A 13,698-nucleotide genomic window follows, 5' to 3' on the forward strand; every position below is an offset into this window, starting at 1 on the left:
GCAGCTCCATGTTTGGCCGGCTCGATGCTGAGAAGCCGACTTCATACTGATTGGCTGGGAAGCCGGCTTACCGGCCAATCGGCATCGAGCCAGTCGAACAGCATGGGGCCAGCTTCCCGGCCAATCAGGTAGCCAGGCAGTGGGTAATAACCCGGCTTCCTGATTACCCAGGAAGCCGGCTCCATGCTAGCGGAAGTACCGGTATCGGCAAGTACTGAAATATAGATATTGGTACTCGTACTCTATACTAGAGCTGCAGCTAATGATTATTTTCAAAATCGATTAGTTAGCCGATTATTAAGTTCGGTTAATCGGATTAAAACATTTTTTTTTGTTTTTAAATGGCTCCAGTGATGGGACTTCTAGTTTTGTATTGAGATTGTAGTCAATCACAGGAGCAAGCTTGGAGTGGTGGAAGTAAAAAAAAAAAGTGTGGTGTGCAATATAGTGAAATGGAAAGTGTAAAATTTTACAGCAATGAATGCAGAATGGCACTGGCTATAGAGCACTACAAATCCCAGCAATAGTACATTATACAGCGCAATGCAGAATACCACCAGCTATAGAGGACTACAAATCCCAGCGATAATACATTATACAGCGCAATGCAGAATACCACCAGCTATAGAGAAATACCACAAATCCCAGCAATAGTACATTATAGCTGGCGGTATTCTGCATTGCTGTATAATGTACTATTGCTGGGTTTTGTAGTCCTCTATAGCTAGTGGTATTCTGCATTGCACCACTGTATAATATATTATTGCTGGGGTTTGTAGTCCTCTATTGCTGGTGGTATTCCGCATTGCGCTGTATAATGTATTATTGCTGGGATTTGTAGTCCTGTATACAGCACAATGCAAAATACCACCAGCTATAGAGAAATACAACAAATCCACAGCAATACATTATACATGCAGTGTATAATGTATTGTTGGGATTTGTATTCCTCTATAGCTGATGGCACATTGTGCTGTACCCATATCTATAGTACTGAAATATAGATATTGATACTGGTATAATATACAGCACAATGTACCATCAGCTATAGAGGAATACAAATCCCAGCAATACATTACAGAGCACCATGTGTGGGAAAGTGCAGACTTACCTGAGCAGTCTTCCAGCAACTTGCTTCTGAGATCGGGCTTGTCCATCGGCGGCTGTCGTTCCCCCACACCTACTCCTCCTTATTTCTTCTTCTCCCCACGTCCCTGTGTTGATTGTGGATGTAGGCGGAGGAGGTGCGGCGTGTGGATGCGGGCGGGTCTGGCAGCGGCAAGCGTGAGGTGGGGGAGGAGGTGTGGCGTGCAGCGTGTGTGGAGCCGTGAACAGGGCCAACTAATTGAAAGCCGATTAATCGATGACTGAAAACGTTGACAACTTTCAATAATCGATTTAGTTGTTGCAGCCCTACTCTATACCGATAAACCGGTATCGGCGCATCCCTCCTTTGGACTGGTGCTAGCATCTGAGTTCACAGCTTCCTGTGCTTTCTCCACTTTCAGCTTGCTCACTGTACAGACAGTGAATAAATTGAGGTATAACAGGAGGTTGTAAAACCCAACCAGGAAGTTGTGTGATCATCTTTATACTTTTTATGTGCCTTAATTATACTGTTTGCATGCTACTGAAAATATATAATGTGAGTATTTATAATGATTATATATTTGATTTATGTTTACAGAGAAAGTTACCTGAACAGGATGTGGTTCAAGGCTCCTATCTTGCACTTCCATTGACTTTACTTCTGCTGTTAGCTGGGTACAATCATGATAAGGTAACCATCACTGTTACTTTGTTCAGGACTCTAGAGGGATACATAAAATATTTTTAATGGGTTATGATTCACTGTAATTTGGGTCATCAAAAATATGTACACCTGTTTTGAGTTTACCTGATAAAAATGCCTTTGGTAATCCTTTGTTTTCAAATAGTAAACAAAATGCATGACTTTGGTGATCATGATAGGTGCATTACACCATAAACAGCTAAGCAGGTCAGAGTTCTCTGGTAGTCTCGTAGTGTTTTGAGAAGCTAATGTCCCTCCAATCTCAGTGCAGAAAGCTGCTGTGCTGGGCCCGGGCAGCAGAGCCCAGGATAGGAGGGGGGTCCCCGCACAATCACATCCCTATACAAGCGATCGGGTGGCTCTACAGCTGCCCGAACGATTGTATGTAACAGCCGTTTACATTTTTTATTGTGCTTGCGTGCATAAGCAGGAACAAAAAAAACCACCAAAGTCTGTCCGTTTATATACAACGGGTGGACGTCAAGTGGTTAAAGTAGTTCTTATTTGCAACACTGTTACTGTATGGCACTATTGTTGCAACAAATTCATAAAGAAATAACGCCATATCAGAGATAAGGAAAGTGGACATCAGTGGTACATAAGATTTCACCCATGTTGAAGTAAATTGTTGATTTGGTCACATTTTTGAGACAATTCTGCAACAAAATTTGTCTTTAAACACCTCTTTTTCCAAATAGCTTCTCTGCTATTGACTATCAGATGAGAAACTGTAATGCCACTTTGTGTGTGTGTGTGTGTGTGTGTGTGTGTGTGTGTGTGTGTGTGCGTATACGTATATACTATAGACTTCACATTAGTAGGGGAGATTTTGTTTTACAGTCTTATTGAGTCATTATTTTCTCTCCTTTTGTCAGTTGATGCCCCTGCTGCTGCACCTGACAAGCCGTCTGCAAGGTGTGCGTGCACTTGGACAGACAGTAGCTGACACTGGCAATCCAGAGGACGCAAAGAGACTTCAGAAAAGACAAAAGACACGGAGGACGTAAAGAAAAAAAAGCACTATGGTGTGAAGTGACATCGAAGTCATGCTTGGGCCCTTGGGACATGCTATGAAAAAACTCCTTTCTTTAGAAGGAACCACAGACATCAAATACAGTTTTACGTTATACTGTTTTTTTTTTTTAATAGACCGAATTGTTTTGTACATTTTGGATGTTCATAAAAAGATTCTAAATTTAGTTTGGAAATGAACAGGTGTGACCACTTTTTGTCATTTTCCACTGGAGATAATTTATTTTTTATCATCACTAAAAAGCTTGATGACACTTGAACCTTATGTAATCTAATTTATCTCAAACATATTTCCCAAGGAAGGTCCAATAAAAAGAGCGTGATTTTCTTTTTAACCTGCAGTGTTACATTTAGTTTCTTAAATAATGGATCTGAGTCCAGTGAGATGGATGGCTTGGTTCTTCCTTAATTGGGTTGGGTTTCAGTTACAGTGGTTGTTATCCCGGCCAATCAGGTAGCCAGGCAGTGGGTAATAACCCGGCTTCCTGATTACCCAGGAAGCCGGCTCCATGCTAGCGGAAGTACCGGTATCGGCAAGTACTGAAATATAGATATTGGTACTCGTACTCTATACTAGAGCTGCAGCTAATGATTATTTTCAAAATCGATTAGTTAGCCGATTATTAAGTTCGGTTAATCGGATTAAAACATTTTTTTTTGTTTTTAAATGGCTCCAGTGATGGGACTTCTAGTTTTGTATTGAGATTGTAGTCAATCACAGGAGCAAGCTTGGAGTGGTGGAAGTAAAAAAAAAAAGTGTGGTGTGCAATATAGTGAAATGGAAAGTGTAAAATTTTACAGCAATGAATGCAGAATGGCACTGGCTATAGAGCACTACAAATCCCAGCAATAGTACATTATACAGCGCAATGCAGAATACCACCAGCTATAGAGGACTACAAATCCCAGCGATAATACATTATACAGCGCAATGCAGAATACCACCAGCTATAGAGAAATACCACAAATCCCAGCAATAGTACATTATAGCTGGCGGTATTCTGCATTGCTGTATAATGTACTATTGCTGGGTTTTGTAGTCCTCTATAGCTAGTGGTATTCTGCATTGCACCACTGTATAATATATTATTGCTGGGGTTTGTAGTCCTCTATTGCTGGTGGTATTCCGCATTGCGCTGTATAATGTATTATTGCTGGGATTTGTAGTCCTGTATACAGCACAATGCAAAATACCACCAGCTATAGAGAAATACAACAAATCCACAGCAATACATTATACATGCAGTGTATAATGTATTGTTGGGATTTGTATTCCTCTATAGCTGATGGTACATTGTGCTGTACCCATATCTATAGTACTGAAATATAGATATTGATACTGGTATAATATACAGCACAATGTACCATCAGCTATAGAGGAATACAAATCCCAGCAATACATTACAGAGCACCATGTGTGGGAAAGTGCAGACTTACCTGAGCAGTCTTCCAGCAACTTGCTTCTGAGATCGGGCTTGTCCATCGGCGGCTGTCGTTCCCCCACACCTACTCCTCCTTATTTCTTCTTCTCCCCACGTCCCTGTGTTGATTGTGGATGTAGGCGGAGGAGGTGCGGCGTGTGGATGCGGGCGGGTCTGGCAGCGGCAAGCGTGAGGTGGGGGAGGAGGTGTGGCGTGCAGCGTGTGTGGAGCCGTGAACAGGGCCAACTAATTGAAAGCCGATTAATCGATGACTGAAAACGTTGACAACTTTCAATAATCGATTTAGTTGTTGCAGCCCTACTCTATACCGATAAACCGGTATCGGCGCATCCCTCCTTTGGACTGGTGCTAGCATCTGAGTTCACAGCTTCCTGTGCTTTCTCCACTTTCAGCTTGCTCACTGTACAGACAGTGAATAAATTGAGGTATAACAGGAGGTTGTAAAACCCAACCAGGAAGTTGTGTGATCATCTTTATACTTTTTATGTGCCTTAATTATACTGTTTGCATGCTACTGAAAATATATAATGTGAGTATTTATAATGATTATATATTTGATTTATGTTTACAGAGAAAGTTACCTGAACAGGATGTGGTTCAAGGCTCCTATCTTGCACTTCCATTGACTTTACTTCTGCTGTTAGCTGGGTACAATCATGATAAGGTAACCATCACTGTTACTTTGTTCAGGACTCTAGAGGGATACATAAAATATTTTTAATGGGTTATGATTCACTGTAATTTGGGTCATCAAAAATATGTACACCTGTTTTGAGTTTACCTGATAAAAATGCCTTTGGTAATCCTTTGTTTTCAAATAGTAAACAAAATGCATGACTTTGGTGATCATGATAGGTGCATTACACCATAAACAGCTAAGCAGGTCAGAGTTCTCTGGTAGTCTCGTAGTGTTTTGAGAAGCTAATGTCCCTCCAATCTCAGTGCAGAAAGCTGCTGTGCTGGGCCCGGGCAGCAGAGCCCAGGATAGGAGGGGGGTCCCCGCACAATCACATCCCTATACAAGCGATCGGGTGGCTCTACAGCTGCCCGAACGATTGTATGTAACAGCCGTTTACATTTTTTATTGTGCTTGCGTGCATAAGCAGGAACAAAAAAAACCACCAAAGTCTGTCCGTTTATATACAACGGGTGGACGTCAAGTGGTTAAAGTAGTTCTTATTTGCAACACTGTTACTGTATGGCACTATTGTTGCAACAAATTCATAAAGAAATAACGCCATATCAGAGATAAGGAAAGTGGACATCAGTGGTACATAAGATTTCACCCATGTTGAAGTAAATTGTTGATTTGGTCACATTTTTGAGACAATTCTGCAACAAAATTTGTCTTTAAACACCTCTTTTTCCAAATAGCTTCTCTGCTATTGACTATCAGATGAGAAACTGTAATGCCACTTTGTGTGTGTGTGTGTGTGTGTGTGTGTGTGTGTGTGTGTGTGTGCGTATACGTATATACTATAGACTTCACATTAGTAGGGGAGATTTTGTTTTACAGTCTTATTGAGTCATTATTTTCTCTCCTTTTGTCAGTTGATGCCCCTGCTGCTGCACCTGACAAGCCGTCTGCAAGGTGTGCGTGCACTTGGACAGACAGTAGCTGACACTGGCAATCCAGAGGACGCAAAGAGACTTCAGAAAAGACAAAAGACACGGAGGACGTAAAGAAAAAAAAGCACTATGGTGTGAAGTGACATCGAAGTCATGCTTGGGCCCTTGGGACATGCTATGAAAAAACTCCTTTCTTTAGAAGGAACCACAGACATCAAATACAGTTTTACGTTATACTGTTTTTTTTTTTTAATAGACCGAATTGTTTTGTACATTTTGGATGTTCATAAAAAGATTCTAAATTTAGTTTGGAAATGAACAGGTGTGACCACTTTTTGTCATTTTCCACTGGAGATAATTTATTTTTTATCATCACTAAAAAGCTTGATGACACTTGAACCTTATGTAATCTAATTTATCTCAAACATATTTCCCAAGGAAGGTCCAATAAAAAGAGCGTGATTTTCTTTTTAACCTGCAGTGTTACATTTAGTTTCTTAAATAATGGATCTGAGTCCAGTGAGATGGATGGCTTGGTTCTTCCTTAATTGGGTTGGGTTTCAGTTACAGTGGTTGTTTCTGAGCATCTGTAATATCCAAAAGTTAGACAACATTAGCCTTATTTGTTGTTCGAATGGCCACTCCAAGTATCGCAGCAGTAGTTTAGAGTTTTGTCACTGTAGGGTCTCAGAGTAGGTCAAGGTGAATATGCAAAAGAGGTTATTTTGTATTAGGGATTATTACAGAGGTTAGGATTGGGATCAGGGAGGAGAAGGTTTAGTTTACGGGCTCATTCAGAGAGGCAAGCCCGTAAAAAGACCCGATCCTGGAAGGGACAGGCGCTGCCTGTAATTGGGCACACGGGTTTGTGTGTGACTGCTTGTAATTGCATGCAGCCATGTCCTCCCATAGGGAAGAACAGGCTGCTGCGTGCATTTACACAAAGCTCCTGTCCATTCCAGGATCGGGTCTTTTTACAGGCGCGCATGCTGTTCAGACATGTTTGCCCATCTGAATGAGCTGTACAGGGTTAAAGCTAGGGTTAGACTTTAGGGGGATAACTATGTGTTTGAGGGCAGATGGCTTAATGTTTATGCCAAGCCAAAACTTTTTTTTTTTTTTTTAATGAAGACCTGGTTTTTAAATGGGGCGAAAGAGATTTCGCCCCATTTACTGGCACAGTGATGATGGTTTAGTCGGAGAGTAAGGTAGGGAAAATCTGTCGCAAAAAAAGGCCGACAGTGTTTCAGCCTTAGGTGAGATAAATATTTGGGTTCTAGTAAACACCAGTGCCTTTGATTGACATTACCACAAAAACTGAGTATTCATTAACAAAAACAGAACTTTGCTGATATCGGGGGACTTACTAATAACTAAAAGGTTGGTATAAAACGGCATGAGTCCATTCTCACTGAGCACTATTAAAGTCGATCATCCTAGAGGCCACTAGATTATATCTCAAAACAAATTAGGAGAAAACTATAATGGTTTGCAATGGAGGTAAGTAGGATATCAAAGGAGAGAAAAAAAATCAACCTTTTATTTATACAAAGAAACACAAAGGGGTCTATTCACTAAGCTGCTGTAGGCAGCCGAGTGAACAACCGACCCAATGCTGTTCGGCTATTCACTTCAGGTTTGTACAGCTGATTTCAGCCGTACATCAGGTGGCTTCGGGTCGGCCGAACATGCTCAGTTTTCTATTGACCGTTTTCTATTGACCGGGCGGTTATGCTGCCGTCAAAAAAAAAAAAATTCACCATAGGAATGCATAGCTAGGTTCCTATTGGCTATTTCAATTTGCAATAGCAAACTAGCTATTGCAGCCGCCCTCTGCTGCTGTCAATCACTAGAGGGGACCTGATGGAGCAGCAGTGGGCGGGTGCAATAGCTAGTTTGCTATTGCAAATTGAAATAGCCAATAGGAATCTAGCTATGTATTCCTATGGTGGGGTTTTTTTTTCTTTTATTCTGACGGCAGCCAACGGCCCAGCTGTCAGAAGCAGGCAGTCGGCCAGCTTCGCCTTTCACCTCGGCTCAGTCGAGCCGAGGCCTGTGCCTTCAGCTCAACTGAGCCGCCCGGGCCCACTTCGGGAGCTGTACGGGCTATAGTGAATAGTCCATACAGCAGCCTTTCGGTTCTACTGAACCGAAGGGGTCCTGGGGCCGAAGAAAGCCGAAGAATCAGCTGAAGCTGTGGCTAGATCCTTCGGCTGCTTCGTGAATAGACCCCAAAATATAACTGTTATAGAAGTGTATAAAAACAGAGGAGGCCAAACACACCATCGGTGCTTCTAAAATGCAGAAAGAACAGGATAAATACATTAAGAAAGGAGACAACATTTTTTATTGGGTATATCAGTGACGGGAAAAACAGAAATGGTGGGATCACAAATTTTTATAAATTGCTTCTGTTCAGTCTTCTCAGAAGTAGATGTCAATAATGAAAACAGGTTGGGGGATCTCAATAGTTCTAGCACTGCAGTTTTAATTTTCAGGTTTTGTAGAGCAAATGCAGCAAACAAACTAGTTTGCATAAAGCCTAATAAAGCAATGGGTCCAGATAATATTCATTCCAGAGTTCTAAGACAGCTTGCTAAATCCAAAGCAGTATAAAATTGGTGGAAAAAAAATTCCAGCACAAGGGGCGAAGGGGGTTCTTCACAGTAAGATCAGTTAGGGTCTGGAACTCACTGCCACAGACAGTGATTTCAGCAAAGAATGTGGAATTGTTCAAGAAACTTTTGGACGATTTCTTAAGGGACCGTAATATACAGGGGTACAGGTACTCCTAGAATGAGATCCTAATAGGTTGGACTTGATGGACTAATGTCTTTATTCAACCTCAAATACTATGTAACTATGTAACTAGTATGGTTTTACTGAGGGCATATCATGCCAGACTAAACTTATTTAATGTTTTGACTATGTTGAACTCGATGGACTTGTTTTTTTTTTTTTTTTTTAACCTGGCTAACTATGTGTCAGGGATACTAGTTTTGTGTCTAGTTCTGTGAAAAGAACTCGGCAGATGCACAGCTTCACCTATAGCAGCCACCTTTGTCTTAATACATAGTATGCCTACCGGTAAGCAGATGCCCCCAGGGTTTAAAGCAAGAGCTATATTTTCAGGACAAAAGATATCGCCCAATAATGCACATGAAAGAGTGAATGCGTACCGTGAGAGATGTCCAAGTCCTTATCCAGACGAGAGGTCAGGACATGCTGCAATCCAAGAGAGTAGTAGTATCCAAAGCAAGGGTCAATAACAGGGTGAACAGATCAGACAAGGCTGGGCACAAGGACATGGGTCAGGAGCCAGGAAGCTAAACACCATCACAAGCCCAGTGCTTGGACACCTCCTGAGCAGGGTTCCATCACCCAATGGAAGTGTAGGGATCTTGCCAGGGCTGGCCTGATACCCAGAAAGCGCTGATGCTCCAGGGGAGTGGCCGTGCGGTGTTGCTGGAGGTAGGCAAACTAACAGCTGCAGCTCCTAACACTATGTACCACGGTGGACATAGCCTATCTTTATTTCAGCAAAAGCATATAATACAGATTCACATCATGATGTATAAAGTTGTACAAACTAGGACTTAATCCCTGGGTGTTCCAGCAAAAGAAAGATGTATCTTGCGCTCAGAGCCAGCAACTAACTCAGTCATCATTTAGTCTAGCCCAAGGGTGCTGCTCCTCAGATCGGAAAGCTCTCATCCACACATGGAAAAACAAACACAGAAAGAGCTCCCACCTTGTGCAGTACTGATTAATGTTTATTCGATAATTTAAAAAACAACAAATGGCTTTTCACAAATGTAGCGATAGTATGCGCTATTCGATTGAATCCAGGGATAAAAGGTTAATGACCAGGTCCAGACAATTGCCACTGCTCAGTCGGAGTTCACAGACAACGACATCAGCTGTAACAGCGAACGTTGATACGTTTCCTGGGACATGCCCCTTTCATCAGAACTAATGCACAGGGTACGCTGGCCGACTAATGCTATAAGGCAGCCAATCAGATTCCTGACAGCAAAGCCATTGGGTGTAGAAAGACCAATCAGGATCCAAGAATTATGATCAAGACGTCTGGTGTTCTATCGAAAGGTCTGACTTGTCAAGTTCCCCGACCGGTGACGTCACATCTGGTGACTGCCAGTATGAGATCTACACCAGATGGGGCTAGTGCGCATGCCCATGGAATCCTTTTCGAAATCTTAACTATTGCCACTGCACCTGCGTGGCGCCGTCAAATTCTATAACCACACTCGACACTGCCCCTGCATGGCTATTGGCTTCTATAACGTAGGACAAATATAACTTTGTACTAGGTTGTAGAAACCGATGAGCCGATAGCCGGGCAGGTGCAGTACGACTGTGGCTATTGGCTCCTATAACCTATGGCAAATATATTTTTGTAGTAGGTTATAGAATCTGATGAGCAGATAGTCACAGTCGCCATTGCCGCTATCGGCTCCTATAACCTACGGCAGATGTAAATTTGTACTAGGTTATAGAATCCAATGAGCCGATAGCCGCGCAGTGTCAATAGTTAGATAATTCGGCAACGATTCCATGGCCATGTGCACTAGCTCCATCTGGTCTAGATCTCCTACTGGTAGTCACCGGATGTGACATCACCAGTCGGAGAGCTCGATAAGTTGGAGCTTTCGATAGAACATTGGCCCACCTCAGCAGCAGACTGAAAGCAATATAGATGGTGCAGATCTTTACTATTACGGAATATTACTCCTTAGGGCTGCAGCTAACGATTATTTTCATAATCGATTAGTTAGCCGATTATTAACTTTGGTTAATCGGATAAAATAAAAAATAAATTAATATCGCACAAGAAAGGAAGGCATTTCAGTACCGCATGTTCCAGTGCGGGCGATCACACTGCGGACGGGAGGTGCATTTGGGATCCATTGAAATGAATGGCACTTCAACGCAGCTCCTGCAGCAATATTTGTCAGGCCGAAACTTAAAATGACTTCCCACCTTTTATTTATATACATACAATTCTTAAAAAGATATGTACATGTCTTTTTAATAATTGTATGTATTATATTAGGCATTTTAATTAGGCTCATGGATTTTAAATAATGTGAGTTGTAAAAATAAGCCATTATAATAAACAAAACAATCTTTTATTTAACCACTTCCAGGCCGCAATAGTCTATAGATGGCGGCCCGTTAAAGTGGTTAAAACAAGTACACGGCTGCCGCAGCAGCCGAGTTCTTGGTACTGCTTTTAACAGCAGGCGATGGATGTTAATGTACAAGCAATCCAGCGTCTGTACAGGCGCCGGATCATTTGTACCGTGCGGCAGGGCCCCCTCCACCGCGGCTGCCGTTGTCTTCTCCAGGCACCGCTGCCACCGCTGTCCCCCACGAGCAAACACGCGTCGGTGCGTCTATGTGCTAAAAGGACAATTGCGCTACACATGTTAAATGTCGCCGTGAACGTCACAGTGAGAGCAATCATTCTAGTGCTGTCAATCACTGTTAGCACTAAACTGATGAGCGGTAAAAGCGTTTAAAATGTTCCCTATGGGAAATTTGGGGTATTGACTTTTTTTTTGCGGCTTCACGGGTGAACACGATTTTAAGGCTTGACATGTTTGGTGTCTATTTACCCGGCGTGACCCCGTCTTTCATATTTTACCAAAGAATTGGGTATTATATTCTGTGTCTGTGCACTAAATTTTAATTTAGTTTATTTTCTCCTAAAAATACGGGTTTAATAAACATTTGCGCAGAAATTTATATTTTATCATGTGTGCGCAAAAAGAAAATGCCCCGGACAGGAAGTGGTCTGTGTCCCCGCTGCCTCTGCCAACACAGGTGGGGAGAGCAGCGGGGAATTGAATGGACACAGACCACTGCAGCCAGCACCAGCGGGGAGGAGAACAGCGGCAACTATTCGATGATGAGAAAAGTTGGTAAGGATTCTAATCATACATTTTATCGAATAGTTGTTGCAGCTCTATTACTCCTGCAGACATTATCATCACATAACATTTGTAAAATTGATTGCATGATTATATTTTTGAAAATTATAAATAACCAATACATAGCTAACAAAAAGGCAGGTTATAAGCACTTTGTTAAAATTATTATTGTATAAAATATAACTCTCTCATATATACGAGTCCCATGTTAATCCCTGGGGGGTTTAGTGGATATACAATCGGCTTTTGTGAACTGCCATGGTGGGGTCTTGTGATTACACTATCTAGAGCTTTAGTGAGACTTCATTTAGAATACTGTCTAGTTCTAAAGACCTCACTTGCAAAAAGATGTTGCTAAGATAGATTCCATAGATAGGAAACAAAAATAAGATACTCACCTGAGCCTCACAGCCAGCAGACTGTTACAGTGCTCCCCCACCCTGTCTCCTCCTCCGCTGCAGTGATGTATGTCCCTCGGTGTCCTCACGTCCTATACACAGTGTATAGGACATGACTCATGGACCTTAGACCGCTGCAGCAGAAGGGGGGAGAGAGGCTCCAGGTCTGGTCTAACGTGGTCTTACCTGTAGTTCTTATTTTAAGAACACACACGCACGTGAAATGTCATCACAACAACAAGCTAAGGTTAAAGGAGAACTATGAGGTGAGTGCAAATGCCGGGATCCGCTGCGGCGTCTCAGTATACCGCGAGTATACTGAGCCTAGGGTGACGGGAGGACGCTAGTTTGTGTCCTCCCGTTACCCTAAGGAGAACTATGGGGAAAATACTTAACCCCATAGTTCTCCTTTAACTTTCCTTGCAAAATGTCAATTCTTGTGCAATGTGAACAGCCTTATTTGCCATTGGTAAATCAACACCTTAGTGTCTCCGATCTGCTTGGCCATTGTAAAGAGTACCTGTGATGTCATCATTACTATAACATAGGGAGGTTGCCAACCCCTTTGTAATATGCAGATCTGTTGACATATGCACACGGATGACATGTTTTTCAGTCTAGACCTATCTGGCCTCAGTTTACTCAATACAGTCTCATCTTTTATATTTTAGAAAAAATTGAGATTATATTGTGTTTGTGTGCACTAAAATATATTTTAATCTAGGTTGTTACTAAAACAAAATTCTAGGTCTGATAAACATTTGCAAATTTGGATCTGCCGTCAGTTTATTTTATAGGCCCTCTGCTTTCAGAAAATTTTTGGGGGGCTTTTTAGTATATGATGCAGTTTATCAGTAGCATTATCATAGCAGTTTTTGTGATACAAAAGCGGACCATTGTAATAAGGTTTGTTCTAACCGTGTAACTGACACTTTTGGACAGCTTGGCTTGTTGCAAAAAGTTGAAAAATTTTCATTTGGAGGTCGAGATTAAGAACAGAAGAGCATGACCTTAAACTAACAGGTTATGGATATTAAGGTTTTTGTATATTCCTAACAGTAAAAAAAAAAATGAATCCTCAAAGATCGCAACAAAGATTTTGCAATCAGTTTCAGCTTACAAGCACTTGGTGTTTCTTTACATTAGAAGGTGGGCTGGCAGCCAAGATTCTGCTCTCCATAAAGGGGAAAGGACCTGTGATTTTAGTGCCTCTGTTGTTAAAGATGAATATCTCCACAATGCCTAAAGCAACAGAGATAAATGTGGGCGTGTTTTAAAGTGTTTTTACTGTTCAAAATATATTGTGTATAGCCTGAATACAGCTTCAATTTGGAGAAGGTGCCATTTTACAATGTAAAGCGCCTATGAAAAGTATCCGCCCCTTTGCAGGTTTTAATGTTTGTTTGTTTGTTTTTTTGCAAGAACACTGAATCACAGAGGACAGCATTTGTTATTCACTCATTAGGAGAAATAGACTTTCATGCCTCTGCTTATCCGTTTAAAAAAATAAA

General features: G+C 41.7%; 1 protein-coding gene and 1 long non-coding RNA gene across 2 annotated transcripts in view; both read left to right on the forward strand.

The window, feature by feature from the left end:
• LOC108798330 (nodal modulator 3-like) overlaps window positions 1-3,159 on the forward strand; it is a 90,130-nt gene extending 86,971 nt beyond the window's left edge. The window contains exons 30-31 of the mRNA XM_018570069.1: window positions 1,688-1,780; window positions 2,668-3,159. Coding sequence (XP_018425571.1) covers window positions 1,688-1,780; window positions 2,668-2,799 — 225 coding nt within the window. The 3' untranslated portion in view covers window positions 2,800-3,159. The remainder of the gene's footprint in view (window positions 1-1,687; window positions 1,781-2,667) is intronic.
• A 1,666-nt stretch (window positions 3,160-4,825) lies between these two features.
• On the forward strand, window positions 4,826-6,309 carry LOC108798329. The gene is made up of 2 exons (XR_001941944.1): window positions 4,826-4,930; window positions 5,818-6,309. It is a non-coding gene; the product is annotated as an uncharacterized LOC108798329 (long non-coding RNA).
• Window positions 6,310-13,698: the final 7,389 nt, after the last annotated feature.

The sequence above is a fragment of the Nanorana parkeri genome, unplaced genomic scaffold (genome assembly GCF_000935625.1).
Source record: "Nanorana parkeri isolate BGI_ZX_2015 unplaced genomic scaffold, ASM93562v1 scaffold1451, whole genome shotgun sequence".
NCBI lineage: Eukaryota > Metazoa > Chordata > Amphibia > Anura > Dicroglossidae > Nanorana > Nanorana parkeri.